The sequence below is a fragment of the Nematolebias whitei genome, chromosome 15 (genome assembly GCF_014905685.2).
Source record: "Nematolebias whitei isolate Nwh7 chromosome 15, NemWhi1, whole genome shotgun sequence".
NCBI lineage: Eukaryota > Metazoa > Chordata > Actinopteri > Cyprinodontiformes > Rivulidae > Nematolebias > Nematolebias whitei.
The window spans coordinates 40,544,263-40,571,295 of record NC_056512.1 but is presented as its reverse complement, the minus strand read 5'-3'; the positions used below and the strand labels follow the sequence as shown (position 1 = coordinate 40,571,295).

The window sequence follows — 27,033 nt, the reverse complement described above, 5'->3', positions numbered from 1 at the left end:
AGTTCTCTGCATTAATGGTGCCTTTCCAGACATGCAAGCTGCCCATGCCACAAGCGCTCATGCAACCCCATACCATCAGTGATGCAGGCTTCTGAACGGAGCGTTGATAACAACTTGGGATATCCTTGTCCTCTCTGGTCCGGATGACATGGCGTCCCAGTGTTCCATAAAGAACTTCAAATCGTGACTCATCTGACCACAGAACAGTCTTCCATTTTGCCACACTCCATTTTAAATGACCCCTGGCCCAGTGCAAACGTCTGAGCTTGTGGAGCTTGCTTAGAAATGGCTTCCTCTTTGCACTGTAGAGTTTCAGTTAGCAACGGCGGATGTGGAGGTGAATTGTGTTCACTGACAATGCTTTCTGGAAGTATTCCTGAGCCCATTCTGTTATTTCTTTGACAGTGGCATTCCTGTTTGAGGTGCAGTGACGTTTAAGGGCCCGGAGATCACGAGCATCCAGTAGAGTTTTACAGCCTTGACCCTTACGCACAGCGATTGTTCCAGATTCTCTGAATCGTTTGATGATGTTATGCACGGTTGATGATGATAACTTAAAAGTCTTTGCTATTTTATGCTGGGTAACACCATTCTGGTATTGTTGCACTATCTTTCTGCGCAACAATGGTGGAATTGGTGATCCTCTTACCATCTTGGCTTCTGAAAGACACTGACACTCTGAGAAGCTCTTTTTATACCCAATCATGTTGTCAATTGGCCTAATTAGTGTTAATTGGTCTTCCAGCGGTTTGTCATATGCTCAGTTTCCTTTATCCAGCCACTTATTGCTACATGTCCCAACTTTTTTGGGATTTGTTGACACTGTGAAATTTTGAATCAACATATTTTTCCTTTAAAATGTTACATTTACTCAGATTAAACTTTTGATCTGTCATCTGTTATATTACGAATAAAATATTGCCATTTGCCATCTCCACCTCATTGCATTCAGTTTTTATTCACAATTTGTTTAGTGTCTCAACTTTTTTGGAATCCGGTTTGTATATATTTCTCTTCTTTACATTTTGTTGCCACTTTTTCCTCACAGTTTGATCCTTACGTGTTATTATGTAGCTGTTTCAGAAGTTTGCATCAGTCTTGCATCAGCATAAGTTAATACCTTACATTTTATGGTTGGACTGTGTTTCTCTTTTTAAGATTAATGTTGTCAGTCACTGCACGGCAACTCTTGCTCCCTTTCTTCTTTTCCTAAATTTCTCCATCAAATTAAACGAGTCAGAGAAGAATGAGGTCTGTTTGCTTGGTGACTCCACTTCAAATGAGTCCATATGCACGTACGTGCGTGTGGCGCTGTGTGCCTTCATGCAGAGGAACCTCCAGTCCAGAGCTGTAGTAGCAGCTGTTGTTAGTGGGACAGCGGCCAGGTAACCAAGGTGCATGCTGGGACAGCAGAAAGCAGAGCCAAGCGTTTGATTCATGTGAATCTGTGCAGGTCTGCGTGTTGCATCGCCGTCGTCCGGCTGGCACACAGTCTGTCCTGCAGGGTGAGGGAAGTGGCTGGGTGTGTGTGTGCAGCAGTGTGGAGTCAGACAGGAGGACACACACTCGGAACCATTAATACACAGGATGAAGGCCGCAGGCGGGAACTGGTCCAGCAGGGCCCACCTCACATCCTCATACCAATAAACATTTCATTTGTCCATCAAAGAGTAAAACATCAATTCCATAAAAGTGTGGACTTTGTTTAAAATGTGAAGATAAAAAAGAACGAGGTGTTTGCTAATCTCAAAATAACACATTTTCTACACAACGGAACAGAGTAAACATCAAATGTTCAAACAAAAAAAAGGTATATTTAAAAAAAAGTTGTTTTGAATTTCATGGCAGAAATGTTTGTTTCCCACGGTGGATCATCACTTTTATAACAACCGTCTGTTAAATTCCAGAACCCGAGTGGACCAGCTGTTGAATTTTTTTTAGATCTGAAAGGGCTGTTGTTCCATTCTGGTCTGATGGAGGCTTCTGGCTGTCCGTCAGTCCTGGATGAGAACACATATTGTTCCAAAACCTGCAGATACTTTTCTGGATTGATGCTGCCATTCCAGATGTGTCAACTGCCCATGTCAGAGGCAGCGATACACCCCCATACCATAAGAGAGGCAGGCTTTTGAACTGTGCTGACAGGCTGGATGGTCCCTCGCCTCTTTAGAATGGTGGCTGTAAAGAGAACTTCAGATTTGGGTCAGTCTGACCCCAGAACAGTTATGGACTCATTTTTGATTCCAAGCAGAGAGCAGTCGTTCTGGATGGTGTTCACATCTGGCTTCTTTTTCTATAATAAAGCTTTAAGCAACATTAGTACCGTATTTTCCACCATATAAGTCCCTCCAGTGTATAAGTCTCATCAGTGCAAAAATGTCTCATAAAGTGGGAAAAAAAAACATAAATAAGTTGCTTCTCCGTATAAGTTGCATTTATTGTGCGTCACCGTTGACCCCTGGGACGTTGTGCCAAAAATCGATTGGCTGCCAAATGGCGGCCGCGGAAAAGTGCATGAGAGGACTCGCTGTTGCAGTTCTTCGAAATTTAACAAGATTAACACTTAAAAACAATTATTTGTTTGCTTGACATTATAGCAAAGGTGTGTCTCAGCTTAACTTTTCCTTAATAAATGCACTTTAATGGTCAAAACAGCTTCATTTCGCCTGGGCGGCGCGGTGAAATGAAGCTGCCCTGACGTTGTCCCTTCCCCGCCTGCACCTTGCTGCTTCTCGGGGCTGCAGATCACGTGCCTCGCTGCTCCCTGCCTCCGCTGCCGGAGCGGGGAGGAAGGGGGCAGCGAGGCACGTGATCTGCAATGGATGGATTGATGGATGAATGGATTGATGGATGGATTGGTGGATTGATGGATGAATGGATTGGTGGTGCATCAATGCGGAATGTTTGTGTTTGTGTGGGGGATAGCAGTAGTTGGCATATAAGTCGCAGGACTGACAAATTTATGCAAAACCTGTGACTTATACACCGGAAAATACGGTAGATGAACTGTGTTTACAGGCAATGATGTGTGGTAGTGTTCCTAAGTCCAGAACCACACCTGGTTTTGGCCCCTGAGGGCGCGAAGATCACCACCATCCAATAATGACAATGAGAGATTTCTACAGATTCTTGAAAACTCTGAGGAGATGATGAACTGTAGACGATGGGATTTTGAAAGCTGCTTTCCTTTGAGGAATATTTTGAAATTGCTCCACTGTTTTTAGACATTTGGGGATGTTGCATTGGTCTTTGGAGATAAAATAACGAAGACAAATTAGTCACAATTCTGTTGAGTTTGCTTCTCTGATAGTGTGATTTTATATTCATCCTTAAAGCTGCATTTATTGGCATGTATTGAAATTTACATCATCTAAGAAAGTGTTTTTGAGGATGGTTCTAATTATTTTTAACGCCAAGAAATCAAGCTATAAGTTAGCAAAAGTATTTTTTCCTTCTTCCCCTCTGGTAGTACATCTTAATTATGAGGTTTGGATATTTATTTAAGTAAAAAAAAAAGTCAGTTTTACAAAGTGCACGGAAGCTGTTGAGTCAGAGGTCCTTCTCAGAGCGTGTCTCTGCAGACGACGCAGAGTCGGAGCTCTTCTCCGGGGTCTTTCAGACTGCAGCTTCTGCACCTCTGCACCGCGGCATCAGTATTCCAGACCCGTTCGTGGACACAGCGTTCCCTGAGCTGATGGAGGCAGCAGCATCCATCCCTTCACTGCTTCTCCCAGCACACCAGCAGAGGGCGGAGAGCCGCGCTCCAGTCGCCTCATGCATCCAGGAACACTTTGTGTGTTTCATAGCCTACTTTGATTCCTCTTCTTTATCTCTCTCTCTCTTTTCTTTTTCCAGTAACCGTCCTCCGTCCATCTGGATTCAAACACTTCTGATGATTTGTTAAACAGCAGTGACAGACACTGGTTTCTTCTCTGTCTTGGGGGTGATTTGAATGTGCCATTTGTTGCTCCATTGGTGTGTTGTGCTTTTTAAGCAGGAAGACTGGATCTGGAGGTTTGTGTTGCCCCCACTCCCCCAACTTTTCATAAACCAGAAATACCCCGAGGCGAGTGCAGTCAGGAGATGTTCTCTGGTCAGCACAAACAACAGGCCGACGCATGCACGTGCAGATTCAGGCCTTACGTGCACACATGCGTGCACATAAACGGCACAGAAACATGAGCGTGTTTCAGACTTGAGCAGAAATCCTCGGTGAGTAACTGCAGGAGGATGCTGCACCTTCTCAGTAACGTAAGTTGACGGTGGAGGCGCCTGTCCCAGAACGTGGTCCAGTAAGGTCGCAGAGAGGACGTCGCACCGTCGGATGGAGGTTATGTAACCTCACAGCCTGCCAGCAACAACGACAACAACAAAAAGCCAGACTTGGTGTGTTTGCTCGTAATAATCTGAGCCCAAGCAGCAGAGGAGGCCTCCTCTGGTGACCCCCTCTCCCCCCACCCTCCTCCACGTCTCTGATCACCCCAGCAGGAACAACAAAAAGAAGAAGGAGGGAAAAAGAACGGGTTAGATAAAGACCTGGGTGCAAGTTAATTACGGATTTAAATGAACAAGAATGTCAAATTTGAGAATTTGAGTCTGACTTTTGTTTACAAAGTAAAAAAAAAACCTTTTGTTCTTTAATTGAGGTCAAACAATTCACTAAACTTTAATGATCACGAACGATACAGAGAATTTAATTTGATTTTGTAGCTTTTCTTGCAATTTGCATCAGCGACAATGTGCTTAACTGTTTCAGAATGATCCGACCTGCTTCGTATGTTTGGTGAAATCAAAGTGAGAGAAAGTGAAATGTACAAAACCTTTGGTCTTCCAACAATGTTCGGTCAGGTCATCTGGTGTTTTGAAGCAGACTGACATGACTGTCGAAGAGGGAGAGGGAGCACCGGAGGAGTGCCCCAGAGACCATCTTAACACCAACATAACTGGGTTTTTCCATTTTGGAGTAGGCTGTTAGGGGAGAAGCAGTTTTGTTTGGCGTTTCCTCAGACTGATGAAACCTTCTGGATGGAAGGATGACACATCTCAGCAACAAAATAAACCGTTCAGATAATCTGACTAAACATTGTTGGATTTTATACCTGGATTATTGAGCATGGACTTTGCTATCATCTGGACGGTTTATTTTGTTGCTGAGACGTTTCATCCTTCATCCAAAGGACTTCTTTAGTCTGAGGATCCCACCAAACCAAATCCCACAAACAGCTCACTCCCAGGGTGGAAAATATCAGTTTGCTGCTGATAACATGACTTTTTCCACTTGGAGTGAGCTGTTTGTGGGATTCAGTTTGGTTTGGTGGCTCCTCAGACTGAATAAGTCCTTTGGATGAATGGGTTGACTCGATGTTCATGATTTTTAAATGAGCGGCTAAAGAAGTTTTAATCTATCCAGCACCTCATGATATATGTTGCTGCTGAATCTACTAAAGTTTTAGGCAACGATGAAGTGCAACGTGAAACACTCAGAGTACGTGTTGGGCATGACTCTCAGCTACTACCACCTGAAATTTGAGCGCTGAGTCCACAAAGCTGTGGCGGACATCTTGAATGGGACTGACTCTAAAAGCTAATCAGTTGTAGACGTGCGTCCAAAGATCACTTTTTGAGAGTTTTAGTTAATCTACTGGTTCATGAGGATATTTGCTAACAAAGGAACAAACACACAGATAAGCAGAAACATGATCGCCGCTTCATATTCAGGTGATTAAAACACATGAAATGCATTCAAATTTATAGCGTCGTTAGGTTTCTCAGCACGTTTTCCACCAAAAGAAGTCAGCCCACCCCCGATTTATTAGTTAATCAGTCTTAAACATGACTGCATTTTGGCGAATTTTAAAGGAATCTTATTATACTCGAGCTTTTTGCGATATTTTTCAGGGACTGGCTGCTCTCAGCACTTCCTGAAACTTTAAGCACACCATGACACACACACAAACCTGTATCACTTTCAGAAGCATACACATGCACACACACCCCTACACACACACAGAGGAGGTTTTTAGACCCTGAAAGCCTCCCTTTTAGTGCAATGGAGTAGAAAGGTGTTGGATGTTCTCTTTTAGTTTTTATTTATTTTATTTAGTCTCGAGTCAAAATAACTCATTTTTAAGCGAGACCTGTTTGGGAGCAGATGATGGGGGTTAAGGGAACTTGCTCAAGAGCCCAGAGTGGGGTAAATGCGGGTGGAGGCAGGTGTGGCACCTTTTCCACCCACATTTTGATGTTGTCAGTCTGGGGAGTTGAACCTGCTACTTTCCGAGCACAGGCCCGTCTTCTCTAACCTCTGCGCCACCACTCCCCACTCTTTGCAGGAATGTCTCTGATAACAACTAAACAAACAGACAACAAAATGGCGTCGTGTTCTTGTAAAGCCGTGTTTCTTCCTCTGGAACGGAACGTCCAACATGTTGCCCTCTCTGAGCGTTTTCGCAGACAAGAAGAGAAATCACACTCACTGCTCTGCTTGTGCGGCAGGAGTCGAAGCTTATATCTCTTCCTCTGCAGAACGGTTTTATAAATTCTCATCCTGAGCAGCGTTCTGTTCAATAAAAGAGATTTTCTCCCTCTGCACATGCGGTACGCTCAGATATTCGATGGGCAGCACTGATGTTTTAGGAAGATAGCTCCCCGTGGTCGATTCCAGCGAGTTACCATCGTTTTACAACATCAGGCTGATTTCGGACAGGTTTTATATCTGTCGGCTCAGCTTTTATTTTTATGGTTGCGTTAAAGCTAAAGGCAATATATTTTACAGTTTACTTCCCTTTTTCATTTTTCGGACAATATTTTTTTCCACTTTACGAGATGAAACCCACATTGAAAGCTTTGATTTATGAATATCGGATTTTAAACCACTTGTATAGATTTCTCAAAATGCTCATTTTAACATCAGACTTTTGTCTGTTGAGGGAAATGAAAATAAAACTAAAGCGTTCCACCTCGTGTTTCATCTTTGTCAGGCATACAGCAAAAAAAATAAAAAAATAAAAAATCACACAAACTACTAAAATATGAGAAAAATAAACCCCGAAAGAGATAAAGATTAACGACTGCTTGCAACGAAAAGAAAACGACAAAAAATAGATGCAAACAAACATGAAACTATTTGTTAAGGAACATGAAGAAAGACAAAACAAGCAGTAAATAAAAACAGTCACAGTAAACAACTGGAACCAGACCACAAAAACTGTCAAGATTTGATGTAAAAATGAGCAAAATCAAATCCAAAAGGTGAACAAACGAGGCAAAAAAATAAATAAATAAATTACAGAAAAAACTGTTGGAGGCACAAATAGATAAATCCGCTCGGCAAAGTTTTGTTGCTGTTTTTTCTTTTTCAGTTATATTTGATCTGAGTCTTTACCTCCTGATCTTTCATTCAAAAAATAAATGAGTGCTTATTTGACATGAATGGCGTCTGTTGTTAAATTCCAAACTTTGTTTTCCAGCTTCTGGCACAAAATAAATCTAAACTTCCAACTAAACTCAGGTGAACTCTGACACAGAAGTATAAAATATTTCAATTGAGGGCGGAGCTTTGCATAAAGAACTACAAATACAGCAAACTTTATGTCCAAATTAACTGGAAACTCTTCATTTTGTTCAAGTTTCCAGGCATTCGCATCAATTAGGTTTGTAAATGTGATTTTTATAAACTCTTGGGCTTAAAGCACATTATTATCTGAGATTATTTTGTATTAAAGTAAAACCATTATGCGATTCCACCTCTCAAATATAATGGTAAAACTATTGATTTTTTTTTCCTGATGACATGTTCTTGTGTTTATGTTTTTAGGTTTTGTTTTATGTATTCAAATGTCTTTATTGTGCTCCTAATTTACAGCCTAAAATCTGAAAAGATCTGATGCAATGAGATGCTTACAGCTTATGTTCAAATCTTTCATAATAAAAAACATGAAAGCACTTTTAATAGATCAAACACCCCCAAAATACAGAACGCCTGATGAATAATTGCCACATTTTTATGATCTGAAACGTATATGAAGCTAAAAAGCTGATGAACAGGGAGGTGTTTCTGGAATGTGAGTTAGAGACACGCAGAGAAACAAGATGATTTGTTCCCCCTGGGGTTCATATTTTATTCATCAGGACTTGTTGCATCCAAGTATAGGATCATTCGGTTTTGGCACCTTTAAAGATTTCATTTCAATTTAAACAACACATTAAAAATTAAAAGAAACAAAAAGAAATGGCTAAGGCTGTGTGAGTTTTCAAAAACAAAATCAATACAGACATATTTGTATATATTCAGAAAGAAATCAACCAAACTGTTTAAGAAAGCAGTTTTTGTTTGATGTAATTGTTTGGTTTGTCTCACAGATGTAATGAGATAAAAAAAAAAAAAGAATATAAACACACATGAAAACATTATTATTTTAAACTCTAGCGCCTTTCCCCCTTATAATTATTAACTTTAAAACTTAAGTTTCTCAAGAGCAGATCTGCTGTAATTTTATAGCATGCATTTAATTTCTGAAACTGAGAGCTTTTCTTCTTCTATTTCATGTTTAACTTGTTTTTTATTTTTGCGTTTGTCGTCCTCTTCTTTGTCCTCCTCTCTGCTCCTTTCTTTTTGCGTCACAGAAGTTTGGAGCCTTTGCTTTGACTCTTTTATTTGGATTTTTCTGTCGAGGGGTCCGACGCTCTTTTACCGCTCTCCCCTCCAAAAAAGAAAGGGAACAGAGATAGAGAAAAAGAGGAGAAGGTACGGTTGAAAGAATAAATATTACTCTACTGTTGACCGCCGGCCTCTGGTGGCGTCAGTCGCTGCTCTGCTGCAACCTCCAGAACCTGTTCCTGCTCTTGACCTTCCAGTGAAGAGATACAAAAAGTCTTTTCTCGTGTTTTCAGCAGCACTTGGTAGAGTTTCTCTTTTTTGCTTCAGTAAAGTCTGTTATTTAGTGATTATTAATGTAATAATTTATTTATAAAAGTAATACATATATATATATATAGTACCTTTGTTAGAGATTACAGATTGGGGTACTTCTTACTGAATCCCAAGCTGTAACAATTCACAGTTTTAATGAAAAAACAAAAAAAGCAAAACAAACAAACAAAAAAATAAATAAAACGAGTCAATAAATAAGGGAGGCGTTTATCTGAGCGGTGGGATGGCTAAAGGGAGGCTTGACCTGTTGCTCCAGTAAAACTTGTGGGGCAAAACTGTCAAACCTGACGGGTAATGAAAACATGGAGTCTTAGAAATGCCCCTCCCACTTTTCACCCCCGTTTCAGAGCCCTGAACCTCGAAAACAAAATACTGCTCCCCAAAAATGACAGCTCTCACTCCGGACAGAGAACCTGACCCATTCCCAGTCCTCTGCCATTCAGTTCAGGAACACAGAAGACCAGTTGAAACTCTCTCAACAATGGTTATGGAAAAGTCATGCAGCTGAACAAAAGGAACAAATGTCTATAAACATGAAAACTTCTCCAGGGGCGTGCGGCACCCACAGCGGTTCCTGTGTCTCCTGATCTCTGCTGGGCTTGGCCAGGCCTGCGTGGACGTTCTCATACAGGCGTGGTGCGGCGGTTGGCTGTGTTGGTGTGGCTTGAGTCTTTTAGGTCTTTCTGGATACAGTTGTGGACCTGAAGGAAGTTATGGTCCCTCTCAGAGTTGTAGGTGGTGGTGGGCGTACCGGAGGACTTCAGGGTGTCCCGGGGCAGCGTGTACATTGAGATTTCTGTGGATGGCAGCGCGCTGAAACCCTTGAGGCCCACCGGTGAGGTGTCGCGGGAATGTGATGGATCTGTGGATCGGGAAGAGGAGCGCGAGCGGCGCCTGTAGCGATAGCGGTAGCTGGGGATCCGCGTTATGGCCGAGCCTTGGAGGTAGTCAGCTGCGCGCGCCCCTATTCGCAGCTGTCGATGGCGGTCGATGAACATGTGCACGGCCAAGACGCCCACCATTTCAGCCATGATGAAAGATAGGGCACCGAAATAGAAGGACCAGCCGTACGAATAGCTGTTCTTCTTCGAGTCGCTTTTTGAAGGGTCCCCTGCGTTGGCTGATATGTACACGATGATCCCGATGATGTTGCTCAAACCTGACGAGTGGGAAGATGTAGGCAGTAAACAAGAGAAGAGGGATGTTTGTGGGTGATAATCCATGGGAAGATGAAGAACAAAAACAAAGACAGTTGAACAGCGATCGTAACATTGTTCTACAGCTTAACATAAAGCATCAAACCTGATTTTGTTTTAGCGCTGCTTGGCACACTTCACCAAATAAACTAATCTTGGCCTTGATTAACTTTTTCACTTGTCTTCCACCAAGTAGCTGGTGTACACGGTGATCTAGCTTCGGTGTAGGAGTGAAACCTTGAATTAATATCTGGTAAGTTTGACTCTTTCCTGGGACACAGCTGTTGCCATTATCAACATAACCCTGGGTGAGATTTGCCATCTTGCTAGGTGCTACACCAACACTGTACTGCTTAAATGTCAAAGCCTGACATTATTAACAATTTCTGCAAGCTGTATCATTAATCCAAAATCACACGAACACAACCTTCTTTTGTGAAAGCAGGGGACAAAGGTATGCCACAATGAGCCTCCCACAAGCGTCCCCCATAACTGGCTGGGGCAAAACAACAATGTCATGTAGCACCTACCAAGATGGTGGCACAAACTCTACACTTGTTAGTGCAGATTGCAATGTGTTTGGCCATTCGAGTGTATTTTTATTTTAGGTGACAGCTGTTTTCCCAACAATACCAAATAAACTCCAAGAAAATGTAAAAAGAAAGAACTGGGCTTCTATTCTGTAGCAGAAGTTGCTGCACTTCCCATCCAGGAATAAATGAACGAAACATGACGACATTCATTAAAACTGCTCTGATTCAGGGAAACATATCTGAAATGACTCTCTCCCCCAAATCTTATTTTCTGGGCGTTTGACTTACCCGCAGACACGAAGAAGATCCCTGCACTGAGGATGATGTTGTGGCGTGACTTGTAGAACTCACTGGCAGCTATACACAACCCCCCCATGAAGAGTAGGATGACACTGAGGATGGGGAAGATGCTGGAGGCTCGTACTGCACCTGAAAGACAGCAGAGGACATAAGTGATGTAAAAACAGGGCGGAAAGAAGTGGCATGCGTCTAAACACAGAGAGGACAGAGTGAAACCCAAAAACAGAAAAGCTCATTTGGATCCATTTCAGCATCTGGTTCTCGTGGGTGAACAAGTCCTAATCAACACCCCATCAGGCTTGTGAAAAACTCCATCAACACTGTCTAGTGAGTGTGTATCCCCACAGCGAGCATGTTACCCAGCTTTATGTAATCACAGCGTTGGACTCTCTTTCATTTGGAACCCTCCCTAGTGGTGGGATGTAACTAAGTAAGTACTTTGTTATTGTACTTAAGTAAATTTTTCATGTATCTGTACTTTACTTAAGTAGAGTTAACTGTGGGTACTTTCTACTTTTACTCCACTACATTTTGCATCAAGTATATGTACTTTCTACTACACTATATTTCTATAATGCGTTGCTTTATAAGTTACATTCACAATGAGTTTTTGTTTTATTTGTTCGTTAGTTTGAAAGTAACCAATGGTGAGAGGGGAGTTGATCCATTGAATCACTACAAAGTGGGCAGGTAACGTTAGACCCACCTTCAAGAAGAGCTGGACCAATGACATATATTCTAGTATATACGTGAGCACAACACCGCTAATACACCCACAATAGATTCCACCACAAAGAGTCAGACAGAAGATACGCACCATCCATGGCCTTATTGAAAGACTATTGAAGGACTCTTCAGTACAGCAGGACAGATTCTCTCTCTCAAAAGAGCCAGACTGGTCTCAAAATCTTTGAAAACCAACTTCTTCTGAACTTGAACAAGAAATTCTTGCTGCAACATTAAAATGTGTCAGTTCATGGGATGTTAGGAGACAAGAGATGTCTCCAAATGTCTCGACACTCGGGTCCAAGTTTTGAAAATGGTGTCAGGAAGTTAAAACATTGTTCACTATTGACTCATTACAAGGTCGACTAGACAGTATTTAACTAGAGTTGATGACAAACTGGAGCTGAAATGATCAGAGTCTATTCCTTTGTTAGGTTTAATGCTCCTTTTTTTCAAACAGACAACTTTTACTTAAATGTGTTTACTGCAGTTAAAATGACACATTGGTTTTGCTTTGTGTTAAATAAAAAACTTTCAAAGGTAAAATCATTCCTCTTCCTTATTTTGCTTAATGTCATTTAACTCTGCAGGTCATCGCTGAAATTCTACTGCACAGAATCACAAGTCCAAGTGTGAACTGTGTCACAGAGTAAACAATAAAAACATGCATTACTGCAGCATTGTTCATTAAAATGGCTCAACACTATTGATGTATTACAGGAAATATACATATGGTAGGCACACTTAATGATATTGTAGACCACTGCATTAGGTAACACTCAGCAAGTACTTTTACTTTTAATACTTTAAGCATTTTTAAAAGCAAGTACTTACTTTTACTCAAGTAAAAAGTTAATGTGGCACTTCTACTTTTACTAGAGTACATTTTTGTCTGTTTAGTTGTACTTTTACTTAAGTACAGTGTTTGAGTACTTTCTCCACCACTACCCTCCACTGATCACCGATGGTTACTTTGCTTTGAGTACCTTTATGTGAAAAACCGTCATCAAAAACGCTTGAAGGCTCTTGGCATGTATATGAGCCGGACCGCAGTGCAGAGAAACAATGCCGGTGTCCTTGAAACCAAGCAGCCTTCTCACAGTCAATTATCAAGAAGCAGAAACCAGAAGTGTGGTATTGATGTTACTTTAAAGGTCAAGCCAGGGTCAGAGGAGGGCTGCACTGCTTCCTGAGGTGTTCGGTAAAACTAGAGTCCCATTTTTGAGTAGCAGACCATGATATGAGTCATGCTGGATAATAACTATGAGAAAGTGTCCCACAGGGTCACCTCCTGCCATCCTTCTGATTCTTTCCTGTTTAACATGCACACTTAAACTTTCATCAGGCTGGTTAAATTTTCACCACTTCACCTCGTACACTTGCTGCCTCAGCACTTTTCTCACTTTCTCCCCAAAGTGCTGAGACCGGGCTAGGTGGAACACCGCTGAACTTGGCTGTCTGCACCTCCACAGGGATCAGCTGGGGGTCCCAGAGGCCCATCTGCCTGCCTACCTGCTGACATTAATCAACCCCCCCACACACACATTGCTCTTTACCCTAGATTTGTTTATCCCAAGAACCCAAAGGCTGTGTGGCGGCTGGACGGCTCGGTGGGAAAGTCACCCTGAGCCCAAAGGAGAGCTGACAGGCAGCAGTTAACAGCTGCTACGTTGAGGGGAAGCCACAGCTGGCTGGGTGCGTACTCCCTACTGAGCTCTGACCGTTAACAAGACGAGGGACCAACGATACTTGGATGCTGCTTAGTGCTCTGTGTGTTTAATACATTTATAGAGAGAATCTTAAGGAACCACTTTACTAATGACTAAGCCCTAACTATCTTCTTCACAAGATACAGCGTTACACGGTCAACTGTGTTTACAGACGGTGGTTTGTAGATGTGTTCCTGAGTTCAAGCAGTGATGTCCAGAACAGAACCAGACCTGTTGTTAATGCTGGGGCCCCTGAGGGCACGAAGAGCACGACCATCCACTAGTCGTGATCACCATCGATCATCGTTGACTTTCAGCCTCGTCCTTTGAGCTCAGAGATTTTTACAGATTCTTCAAATCGTTCGATGATATTCTGAACTGTAGACGACGGGATATTCAATGTCTTCACAATTTTTTGCGAGGAACGTTATTCTGATATTGTTCAACTACTTTGTATTTCCATCCATCAATCCATCCATCCATCCATCCATCCATCCATCCATCCATCCATCCATCATCTTTACCCACTTCTTCCTTTTCGGGTTGTGAGGGTCACTGGTGCCCATGTCCAGCAGTCTCTGTGGGAGGCGGACACCGTTGGATAAAATATCCTTTCATTGTCTAATTACATAAAAGGAGCCACACAAAGACAGGAGAAAAATTTTAACCCAGTTTACATGCGAGGGCAGACGGTCACGAAAAAGGTTTACACGGATGTTTCGAAGTTGCATGCTTAAAACCTCATCATGAGAAACTGCAACCGGACAGCAAGCAGGAATTAAATAAATTAAAAAAAAAATAATACACGCTTATCAGCTCCTCCTCCAGACTTGGAGACAACCATGGAGTACCAGCTGCACATGCAGAATTAAAGCAGCTCCTCATTCTGCTCTTTCTGATACGTGGTTCGTGGACAATTAACATTAGTTAGTGACAAACATCCTTGACCTTGATCAACATTCCCCTGACAGACACCTTGGACAGGTCTCCAGTCCATCACAGGGACACGTGGACAGGTCTCCAGTCTGTCACAGGGACACATAAATGAGACAAACAATCATTCACTCGCTCACTCTCACCTAGGGATAATTTAGAGTTACCAATCAGCCTAACATGCATGTTTTTGGTCTGTGGGAGGAAACTGGAGTACCTGGAGAAAACCCACGCAGCACGGAGAGAACAAGCAAACCCCACCCAAAAAGGCTCATCGGCCGGGATTTGATCCGGCAACCTTCTCGCTGAGAGGCAGCAGCTCTACCAACTGCACCACCGCCTTGTTCAACTATTTTTAAATAGGATTTTCACAGGCTGGTGAACCTCTGCCCATCTTTACTTCTGGGAGATAGAGTATTTCTATAATGATGCAAAATATGCATTTTCAACCAAAGTTTTGAAAAAGTTGGAATGTGTAAATTAAAATCTAAAACCAAGAAGTAATTTTGCAAATCTCATAAACCAGTATTTAATTAACAATGGAAAATGGTAAACATATCATTTGTTGAAATTCAGGAACTTTTGTGTAAAGTAAAAATATATTTGTCTTTTATTTTTACTTTGTACTTTGTAACTGATTAGGCTAATAGGAAATAGAAGACTCGGTATGAAAAACAGTACAAGTTTCATTTGTTTGCCTCTCAGGTGATAAATTATCCATCAGAAAATCAACATCTGGTGCTAACAGTCAATAAATTTGACCCATTACAACTAAAAACGCTGAAAACGACGCTTTGCAGATTGGCTTCTATTATTTTAAAAGATTCATGCATCATTTCTGAATGTTTTTGAGCAGATTTTGTAATATTTTAAAGCTGGATTCACTATGTCATACAATAAAAATAGCATTCTTTAACCTTGCCTGAAACGGCCACTGAGTTCGAACATGTATGATGAAGATGATGGTACTTTTCACCTCCTCGTGTCTAATCTTCACCTGTCTGTCTCTGTCTGCTGCACCCCATTACTTCTATCTGTGTCACCCTGCAAATGTCCCCAACCTATTTTCGTCTCCATCTCTTGCTTAATTTGTACTCGCTCAATGCACAAAAACAGTTTAAAAGATAAAATTTCATCCCGCCCTCTTTGTCTCCTTGCTCGTCCAGAGGGGATTGTGGGGTTTTGAGTAACCAGCGAGGACAGGTTGATTAAATATTAAGTTGTCCTAAGAGTTGACCCCGCTCTCATGTCCTGCTCTAAACCCTTTAAATCTCTGCCTCCGTCCTCATATACCGTTAAGTCAGAGAGTATCGACGTGGCCGTTCACGGCACATTACGTGAGGGAGGGCGCCAGTGCTTTTTTCATCCATCAACTTCATTTGCCAAGACAAAAGAGGGCTAAATGGGCAGCCAAATGTATTGATTGTTGACAGTGAGATGTTTAATGGTGTGGGATCTCAAGGTGACACAGAAGTTGCGTAAAGAAACTCGTTCAAAGATAAAACCGAGGAAAAGGAAAGTATTTCTGTCTCCTTCAGTTCAGTTTAGCATCAACAACAGCAGGTTTCTTATTCAGCGCTGAATTTATGACAATTGTATCAAAATGTAATTCAAAAATTACAGCCGGAAAAGGGTAGAGTACCTTCTCTGGGTTGGGGAGGAGGTTCTGGGCCTTGTGCACGAATGAGGGGAAAATGGAGCGGGAGATCGATAGGCAGATAGGTGCGGGGTCTTCAGTGAAGCGGGCGCTGTACCGGTCTGTCGTGGTGAAGAGAGAGCTGAGACAAAAGGTGAAGCTCTCGATTTACCAGTAAATCTGCGTTCCTACCTTCATTTATGGTCATGAGCTTTGGGTTGTGACCCAAAGAACGAGATCACAAATACAAGCGGCCGACATGAGTTTTCTCTGCAGGGTGTCTGGGCTCTCCCCTAGAGATAGGGTGAGAAGCTTGGTCATCTGGGAGGGAATCAGCGTAGAGCCGCTGCTTCTCCATGTCGAGAGGAGCAGTTGAGGTGGCTCGAGCATTTGGTTAGGATGCCTCCTGGATGCCTCCTGGATGCCTCCCTGGTGAGGTGCTCCGGACACCTCCCACCGGGAGGAGACCCAGAGGAAGACCCAGGACTCACTGGAGGGACTATAGTTTCTCAGCTGGCCTGGGAATGCCTTGGGATTCTCCCAGAGGAGCTGGACCAAGTGGATGAGGAGAGGGAAGCCTGGGCCTCCTTATGATGCTACCCCCGCGACCTGACCCCGGATAAGCAGTAGAAAATGGATGGATGGATGTAATTCAGAAAATTGATAGATACTGCAATGCATTCTCTTTGCTTTCTAACCCTTTGACAGACTATTATGTTTTAGTTTGTAAAGCTAGATTTTTGTTAATTTTCTTTAGGTTTGACTCAGTTTGCTTTACCACACCTCTTTCTTACCCTTTAATTTCTGCTAAGATCGTGACAGATTTTCTTCAACGCCAGATTTTTTTTTTTTCTGTTTCAGAAATCACCAGGAAAAACAAAACAAAACCTGAGAAATTGCTGAATCAGTTTTTCAAAGTCACTTAAAAATATTTTAACACTGTGGCCAGCAGCTATGTAGCAATGGTGGGACATACCAGGGATCGTGTATCTAAGAGAGGTCCACAAAAATCCAACTCATTTGCATGTCTTTAAGCAGCAGCTGCCCTGAAGTTCTTCTCCAAATCAAATAATTTTGCACTTTAACGTCCAGAGCCGTGTAAAATGTGGTGAGCTCCCAGCATGCAGTGGCCTTCTCTGGGATCAGGCTGCATCCTGCTGCCAACATGGCTAACCACGCATACCTCCAAAGGAAAACCTGCAGCCCCTGCAGATTCTTTATGCCAGGATGCACTCTGTTCTTGTGCATATAAAAAGTGTCACTTATTTTTTGACAAAGCTCAGATAGCTGTGTTTCAGAGCAGATTCTTGCCTGCAGCGGGGGCTGAAGATGGGAAGCGTTACGGGGCGACACAGCAGTAACCATCCCCTCAGGCAGAGAGGCAAACTATTTACAATCAGTCTTTCGTCACCCTCTCCTCAAGGTTTCACATATTCTTCTTTTTTTTTTTTAGGGATTGGCCCTGTCAGAGTTTTGGATCCTGCCTGGAGGGGTGTTTTAGCTGTGCAGCGTCCCTCAGGGGAGACGGGAAGAGACTGACAAGCTGACAGAAAATCAGGGACCGGTACCTGCTGTGACTGAGCAACAAAGGGACAACGCAGTCACTGCGTTCTCAGGACCTGCTGTACATCCATCTATTTGCTATAGATGCAGAGCTGGTGCCTATTTCTAGCTGACATTAGTGGACAGGCAGGGTCAGTCCATCGCAAGGACACAGAAACAAAGTCAACCATCCGTGCTCTCACTCACACTTTGGTAATTTAGTCAACACTTAACCCAACATGTGTTCTTTAGGTTTCTGGGAGGAAACCGGAGAGAACCCAGCTCATGCAAAGGGAGAACATGTAAACTCCCCACAGAAGACCAACTCCAGCAGTCACTGGATGAGACGAGATGTCCACCTGAGAGTCCACAAGAATGAAATTAATGCACTTAAACTATATTTAACAGGCTTTATCTCACACTACCAGACATAAATGCTTAATGCTTCGTGTCAAACGTTTTTACACAAACGGGTCTTTCAAATGAAAGACCTCTGTGACAGAGACGACCTTCGCTGCGTCTTTCTGTCTTCGTCTGGCCCGTAAAAGACTATTCTCCAGAGAGCTGTGGTTACCACCGAGGTTAAGGTCATGATAACCCTGAACGATGAAACTTCAGCTTCCTGCCCTACAACATCCACATCCATCTGGAGCTAAACATCATTTACCGTTTACACTTTGAGATTTTGCTGTCTAGTCACAAATCTATTAAAAAAAATGAAGTTAAATTTTGTACAATGTTTTCCCTCCATGCACATCTTCTTCCTCCTTCCTCCCAACCTATGAGCTTATCCCTCCCCACCCCCCATCAAATAAAACACATACACAAAAACCAAGAATGCCCAAAGCATACATGTACGCATCATTTAGTTACGGTGGCCATGAGATGTAAATGAATAACATAAAAAAAAAAACAGAATTACATAAAATTAAAAATAAAACACAACAAAAACACAACAACATAAAAAAAAAACAGAATTACATTAAGCAAAAGCGGAAGTGGCCAGAATCACATATGAAAAAACAGAATTACATTTGAAAAAATGTAATAAATAAACGTAATAAATAAATAATTTAATAAAGTAAAAAAAAAAAAGATAAAAACAAGCTTCTGCTTTTGTTTAATGTAATTTTGTTTTTTTTCAAATGTGATTCCGGCCACTTCCGCTTTGGCCACTTCTGCTTTAGTTTAATGTAATTCCATTTTTTCAAATGTAATTCCGTTTTTTTAAATTATAATTCCATTTTTTTCAAATGTGATTCTGACCACTTCCGCTTTGGCCACTTCTGTTTTGGCTTAATGTAATTCTGTTTTTTCAAATGTGGTTCATTTTCACTTCACAGCCACCGTACTTAGTTATAAATGAATGTAAATTTTCAAAAGAGAAAACCTACTCTGAGTCATAGACAATTTATTTTGTTTTATGGAAACAATTTTAATTCTATTGTTGAGCAGTTATTTATCATTTGATGTTAAATTAACGAGCTTGACGACGTAATTCAGCTTGTATAAAAGGTCAAAGGTTACTGTTTTTGCAGCAGTATGCAGAGATGGACGGTGTCTCAAAGTTCTGTGTGGCTTCATTTCTCCTAGTCTTCCATTAAGAAAAGCTAAAATGATCAAACTTTTTCTATGTATTTTGTTTAAACATAAAACATAAAACTGCTGGTTCCGTCTTCCTGTCGACATATTGACATTTTTGTAAAATTACATCTATTTTGCTCAGTTTTATTTCCAAAACAAGACTCAAATCTGCAGTGAAACACATAAAACTAAATGTTTCTGCCAACGTCCTTTGAAAAGGTGAAATCATCAGAAAATCTTTGTATCTTCTCACAGCGGGACCTGGTGTTAAATTATTTCCTCTATAGGTAGCTATAATTTAGCTGTAACTTTTCACAGCAGATATTTTCGCAGCACGCAGGGTACATGACATTTTGTGACTTAAAAAATGAAACGTTGAGCAGCTGGTGTTAAAAAACCATGCATGATAATAAGAGCCCATCTTCCTCTTTTTGCACCTGTTGCCTCTGCAGATGCCCACACATCGGTGAGCTGAATGGAGCACGTGGGCCGTGGTGGCAGACTGAACAAAATCAAATGACTCTTCATTAACTTTCCTCAGGCGAACGGTGAGCTCAGTTCCTGCTCGGAGCTTCAGCTAAAGTACTGCGAGCCCAGAAAGCCTGCAGCCTTTATTACACTATGTGTCCAAACGGATCTGTCCCAAATCTTTCTGACATTCTCACGAAAAGCAAAAGATAGGATGATAGAAATTAAAGGCCATGTTTATCTTGAAGGAATGCTTATCACCCGCTGCCTTTGATGCCAGCGTTTAGACCAAGATCATCTCATGTTGAAGTGTAACTGTTGTGGGTAAACCTTATAAATGACATCTATCTCATGCAGTGTTGAGATCTCATGAAGTCTGAGTATGTTTTGGAGATGATGCTCAGCTATTACCACACCAAGCTTCAGCTGATTATCTGTAAAACTGACTGAGCTATAGCCATTTGTGTGTTTTGTAAGGTTAGTTTGCTGTGGTAGCCATTTTAAAAGGGGATGACTCCAGAAGGTAAACAGTTGTGTACGTCCATCTGAAGATTACTTTCTGCAAGTTTCATCAAAATCTGTCTAGTGATTCACGAGATATTTTGCTAACAGACCGACAAAAAGCAGACACAGACGATAATGATGCACATGCACCCGGCACAAGTTTAGGCATAAATGGAAAAAAAAAAAATGCATTAAAGAGTAAAATATAAAGACAAACTTTTTTTATTGTTTAAAAAGTTTAAAATAAATTAACAGATCAAAAGAAAATTACTTCATTAGTGGTGGCGCATAGGTTAGAGAAGGTGAGCCGGTTTGATCCCCAACATCAAAACCTGAGAAAGGTGAAACACCCACACCTGCCACCACCCTCAATTTCCCAACCCTGAGCCCTTGAGCAAGGCTCTTAACACCCACCATCTGCTCCCCCGGGTGCCCTAGACGGCAGCTCCCTGCTCCACACAGAGGGCTGTGGTAGCTCAGTGGTCTGTGGTTGTGTCAGGAAGGGCATCCGGTGTACAAACAAAGTCTTTGTGCGAGTTAGTTCGCTGTGGCGACCCCTGAAGAAGGGAGCAGCCGAAAGAAGAAGAAGAAGAAAACAATCAGTATTTAGAGGGAGCCTCCTTGAACTCCAAAACTGCACAAATTCTCATAGATACACCTGCACAAAGTCTGGGATCTTACAAGGTAGTCGGGTGAATGATCACTTCTAACAGGGTGATACGGTGGGGCAGCGGTATTGTCAAACAGCAACAAGGTCACAGTTTCAAAACCTGGCCGTGGAGTTGACATGTTCTTCCTGTGTGAGTATAGATTTTCTCACACGAGCAGCAACGTGCATGTTAGACTAACTGGTAACTCTAAATTGTGCCCAGGTGTGCTTGAGCATCAGTGCTTGTCTTGTTTGTCTCCAGGTGTCCCTGGGATGGACTTATGACCTGTCCAGGGTGTCCCTTGCCTCTCACACATTAACGGCTGGAGACAGGACTCCTGCTGGTCCATGCAGGGTCACGGGACTGCATGCACGACAGAAACAGTCGGTAACTGAATCAGAAACAGCCGACACAGAGATTTATTTGTTCCTGAAGAGGCTGAGGTGACCCCAATTTTCAAATTCTACTAATGACTGATCCTGGGTTTTCAACTCATTTGTTCTCTACACTAAAACTCTCTCAAATGTAAGAATAACTCCAATCTTTTTTACAGTTTCCGTACATTTTTCACATTCTTCTCTCTTTCTCAGCTCAGCTGCCTCCTCTGGTACAAAACACTCCCTCAAACCAGAACCTCTGAACCAGCTGAACACAATTTGTATCATTAACAGCAATTTAAAAATTGTCTAATTACATTTCAACCTGCATTACAACCCAGGTCTGCGTCAAAAAGCACTTTTTGGTCTAAACCTTTTCCTGCAGCTGTCCGAACAGCACTGCAGGCTGATTGTTGTGCAGCAGACAAAAAGTCAAACTAAATCATAGAGAAATAATTTTGAAGATATGGTACATGCATGCTGGAGTAAATCACCCATGCATGTTCTTAAAACACATCAATCTGCAGCCTTGAAAGACAATTTTTATAAATTAATTTGACCAGACGTTCTTCTCGGCAGTTTTCTGGTTTCTCTCAAACGGCCGTACTTGTTTTGTATCAGATCAGTTCTCTGATTGTGTTTTTTAAATGTAAACGGGTAAATTTCACTCTCTCTGCTCGGACAGTATGAACCTTTCCTCACACGGGTTCTGATGAACGCAGAAGTCTGCCAGCGACGGCGCAGCACAACTTGTTCCGTCTGCTTGAACCTAAGTTTAATACGAGGACGCGCTCTCTCAGCTCGGTGTTTTACAACCGCTGCTTCTTTATTTCCCTCTTAATGAGATATAAAGTTAGAGGGCTCGCGTTCGCTCGGTCAATCAGGACAAAAATGATTGGCCTTTAATTTGCCGGCTCACGTCTGCTCGTTTTAAGCATCATCCAATGGATTCCTAATTTGTTGCCATGGATACGGCTAAAATCACACGACAGCCAGTATGACTGTGACTGATTGAAGTGAGCAGTGAACGTTTCCTCCAAGAGTTAGTGGATTGTATCATCACACTTTGTTCAGGGTCCACCCCCCGCTCTGCCCTACAAGCCCTCGCCCCAGACCTATGGATTTTATCGGGCAACACCAGAACCGGCTCGGGTCAGCGTCCAGTCTGCAGCGAGCCCCCAGGGTGATGCTGGTCTCATCCATGTCAGAGGATAATCTCAGAGCAGCTCAGTCAAACAGCAGGAAACAAAGACAGCCAGGGGCGGAAACGTGACAAAAGATATGATAAAGGATCAATTTTATTTGTGCAAATTTCTTTTATAATCAACTTTATCTACGATTGATTATAATTTAATAATTTACCCTCATTCTGACTTTAATACATAGAAATAAAACACGATGCTAAAATGTGGTTTTACTTTTCTATTAAGAAAATATACCGTATTTTTCAGACTATAGGGCGCACTTCAAATCCTTTAATTTTCTCAAAAATGAACAGTGAGCCTTATAATCCGGTGCACCTTATGTATTAATTCTGGTTGTGCTTACTGACCTTGAACCCAATTTATGTGGTTATTGTGAACGAGTTGAATAAAGTTTGATTTATCTGACTGTTTTGTTTCAATTAATGCGCCTTATAGTTGGAAAAATACGGTAAAGAAAATACACGTCTTACAAGATTTAAATGCATTATAAGTGATTATATAAAAATATTTTGTGTGCAAACGAAAATCTGAGCATGCAAGATTAATCCATTATCACGTTTGAAAAGCTGATGTGTTAATTACATTTCATTCACACGTCCAGTGAAAATATTTTGTATTCACAACAAATGTATTTTTAAGTCTAACAGATGTTCTGTTTAGTTTGTCTTTAAATGTCATGTATGCTCAATTTAACAAACATGATTTATGCAAAAAAAAGTTTTTTTTTTTACTCTGAGCAGCCAAACCAACATTAATATTTAAAATCTAATGTTTGCTTATGATATCAGCCTGTGTGTGAAAGTGGGACACAGTGGGGGGACGGAGGGATTACAGTGGGCTGATGGCTGAGAACAAAGTGGCTTTTGATGTGAAGCAAACTAAAGTGCCTGAAGTGTTTGGAAATGTTGCTTCACTGTAGCCAAGAGGAAAAGAGAATGCAAAACCAACAAAAAATGAAGTTTAGTATAGGCACAAAATGACGTCTACAACAACAGCGTCTGAACTTTTGACACCCGACGTGACAGGAGCGCTCTATAAAATTCTCATGTTTAGTTAAAAACCAGTAGAAATTCATCAAAACTAATTAAGAACCTTACTGGGCATGGGAAAATGTCCAATTTTAGCTTCAATACAAGCTAAAGCCACAAACTTTTCCTGTTTCTTTAAACGAGAAATTATAGTTGGACCCCAATGAAAACATGTATTTATAATAAAGAGAAGAGCTTCTCTCTCTGAGATAACTGATGTGATTTGGACAGATTCTACATTTATGAACATAGCTGGTCAATTCAAATGTAGCTCAAGTTAACGAGGATATAATTAATTTGATTATTTAAACCAAGAGCATAAAAATATGGATTAAGTTGTAGAACAGGTGCACAAAATGACAGATCCTGATGTTCAGGCTTCGGGCAAAACATGAAAGTAACAAAAACTGAAAGTTATATTTGGACTGATGGACACAAAAACAACAAACGAAATAAACAATTAAAAAGCTTTTTTTTTCATCTGCTCATTTTGTCGTCATCAACGACTCGACTCGCTTTGTAAAGCAGATTTTTTAAAGCAGGGAGTTATTTATTTTCTCAATCCTTTATGCTTTCTTAATCTTAACCAAGACGTTCTAAATAAATAAAACTAAATGTGTTACTTCTAAATTAAAGAACTGTGTCCATTTAATCGGCAACCACAAGTATAATCTCACACTTATTTTACATTGTGTACAGTAAAAACTGAAACTGGATTAAATCTAATCTGTCTAAATTATTCTAAGTAACCTTGTGATACTTTAAGTGCAGAATTTTATTAATCTACAAAGAATATTTTGCTGTTTACCTATTGGGACATTAAATAAATGGACATACCAGGTTTCAAGTTTAATAAAAACTTGGATTTTTCACAATTTTCTTCATATTTCCTCATAAATAATTCAGAGTTAGAATTTTGTGCTTATCTTTAAACAATAAATCATTAAAGGCCACAATGTCGACGTCTTTTAGGAATAATAAATTATTGTTCTGGTCACGTTTATGGGTCTTGTGCTAAATGAAAGCTTTTAAATTACAATCTTACAACTTCTCACCATGAATTGTGACACTTGAAGGTGTGGATGAATCTTCTTGTTGCTTGTTTGATGCTGAGATTTGGCTCTTTATGTACATGAGTTTTTTGTATTCAAGACAAACCTCTCAAAATAAACTGAACTAAAAACTAAAGGTGGAAAAAGAAGCAGAATTAAACTGTTTTTATTGGACAAATATACTGACTAATCAAAGGGCTGAAATCGTCACATACTGATAAAAATATAATTAAATATCAAATATTAACTTAGACGTATGAATACATAATTATAACCAGAGATAAACTCTTAAACACCACATAAATATTTAGTCATAAATAGTCAATAAATGGATAATTACAAAATCTAAATCATTATTCAGATAGTTAAATGTTGATTTTTATAGAAACTTGACTGATATTTTAATTAAATATCACGCAATTATAAAATGTACGTTTTCTTCAGAAAATGCAATAACATATTCATTATATATACATATACACATATATTTAGTATTATAATAAAATGCTTGCACGTGTAATATAATATTTGTGAATTAACTGATGCAGGTCCTTTTTGTGACGACTCATGGTGACGTTGATCCGGAGGAAATCAGAGACTTCAGTATTTTATCTAAAGACAGATGAATTTTTGCAGACATCAGAGCCACTTCCCCTGGTCCGAGCTTCACAGAGAAGTCGTGTTTTTGGGTTTTAGCTTTAGCTGCTTGCATAACGAGACGCTTTTCTTCTCTTCTTCCTTCTCTCTCAGCTGCTTGGCGCCCAGTAGAGCAGTGGATGATGGGAGCTCCAGCACGGCATGATCTAAAAACCCACTGGCGCTTCAGTGAGCCTCAGCTGGCTTATATAACCCAGTGTGGATGTGCAAACTGCTTTACTGTGGAGACACACACACACACACACACATAGATGTGTGTTTGGATGTATTTGTCCGTGTGAGGACGCCGCTTGTGTGTGTTAGAGAAGGCTTGCATGTTTTGCAGAATGTTCTCAGATTTGTGTGATTTTCTGCTCAGCAACCACATCATCAAACCCCCCCCCCCCCCATCCCCTACTAGTTGTTACGCGCTCTGATGACATCACCCCCTCGATGTTTCGACCAACAAGCTCCTTAGTGACGTCACTTCCGCCGGGCCTTCACCTGAAGTGACACTTCATGTTGCGTAACTCTCTCTCGCCTGCATGATGTAGCAGATTTCCTCCGTCCACCCCAGAGGCGGAGCGTAGCTTCTCATTATGGAAACACCAGGTGTGTTTGTGAAAATAAATACATAAATCATTGGGGAAGATGCTGCATGCACTCTGTGACTACATCATGCACCCAAAAAGAGGAGAATCAAAGGTTTGGAAGATGTAACGTTGTGAATCAGTGGAGTTTGGTCTACCAGAGGAGCAACACCCGCCTTTTTTTTTTCAAGGCAAGGCTGCTTTTAAATGTTTGCAACAGCAAATATGAAGTAATACTTTAGAATTATAAACAAACTACCGGTATACATTTAAAACTTTTTGTTACAGTGAAACGGTGGTATTTTTGCTCAAGGTTATATCATCAGACTCTCACACCATGCACATTCATGGCTTCAAAATCTACAAGTGTAAGGGTGCAGAGATGCAGAGAAAGACAACCATCAAACCAGGCCTGACCTATATAAGATCCAGGCTGAAATATTTATGGATGTGAGTGTCCTAATTGACAAGCCACTGGGAGGCTGAGGCCCTCTCCTCCAATCAGAGCAGGAAACCAGTTTAACAGTTAAAACACATCCAGATGAGCGGCAGTGGTCTGAAAGGGCTCCCCTCCCTGGAAACACCTCATTATGAGTCTGATCTGTCTTTTCCACAGATCTAATGAAGTAAAAACCATTGTCAGAGTTGTTATCATAATTGTTCTTCATTGCACAGACAGACTGGAACAACCGCTCAGAGCTCTGAGTCAAACGCAGCATAATTGGCTGGACTCAATCTCCAGCAACGCCACGGCTATCTGACCGGCACTTCCTGATGTCTGAAATCTGCAAAGGGCGGGGGCAGAAAAGGACCCAGGACACCACCCCTAAATCTGGCAGTGAGCGTGGCACATATGTGATATAATTAGGCCGGACCATTTTGTGAAAAGTGTCAATGAAAAGAAACTTAGAATAAATTTGTTGCGTTTGACCTGTTCATGCCGTGCTCTCCAGTTATGAGTTTATTCTACCTTTGTGGCCATGCGCTTTAATTTTATTGAAATAGTTGAATAACTTCAACTACCCGCCTCCTGCACTTTGTGACCTGCCTTTTGTTCCTGCTCAGCCACTTGTTAGTGACTAAAACGTGCACAGATTTGCTAGATTCTGTGTAAAATAAGTTATTTTTATTGTGCTGCTTTGTAGGAAATGCATTAAAAAAAGGTTTTTGATGTAAAACATAAAGAGTTTGACCACTCACAGGGGTCAACATTTATGTGGGAATGTGCAATATGTGTTTTTATTGAGTTTTTAATTGAGTAATAGGTGTTTTTATTTTATTGTGGTGTTCACATGATTTTATTGTTTGTAGCGTATTTAGATGTGGAAGAAGCTTTGTTAAACGCACAGTGTCCAAAACAAATTTCCCCTTGGGAACAATAAAGTATCCATCCATCCATCCATCCATCCATCCATCCATCCATCCATCCATC

General features: G+C 41.2%; 1 protein-coding gene across 1 annotated transcript in view; it reads right to left on the bottom strand.

The window, feature by feature from the left end:
• Nucleotides 1–9,471: 9,471 nt before the first annotated feature.
• The window catches only part of cacng2a (calcium channel, voltage-dependent, gamma subunit 2a), a 68,227-nt gene continuing 50,665 nt past the window's right edge, over nt 9,472–27,033 (bottom strand). Inside the window, exons 3-4 of the mRNA XM_037688692.1 lie at nt 10,950–11,090; nt 9,472–10,091 (exon numbers count right to left, since the gene is read on the bottom strand). Coding sequence (XP_037544620.1) covers nt 9,556–10,091; nt 10,950–11,090 — 677 coding nt within the window. The 3' untranslated portion in view covers nt 9,472–9,555. The remainder of the gene's footprint in view (nt 10,092–10,949; nt 11,091–27,033) is intronic.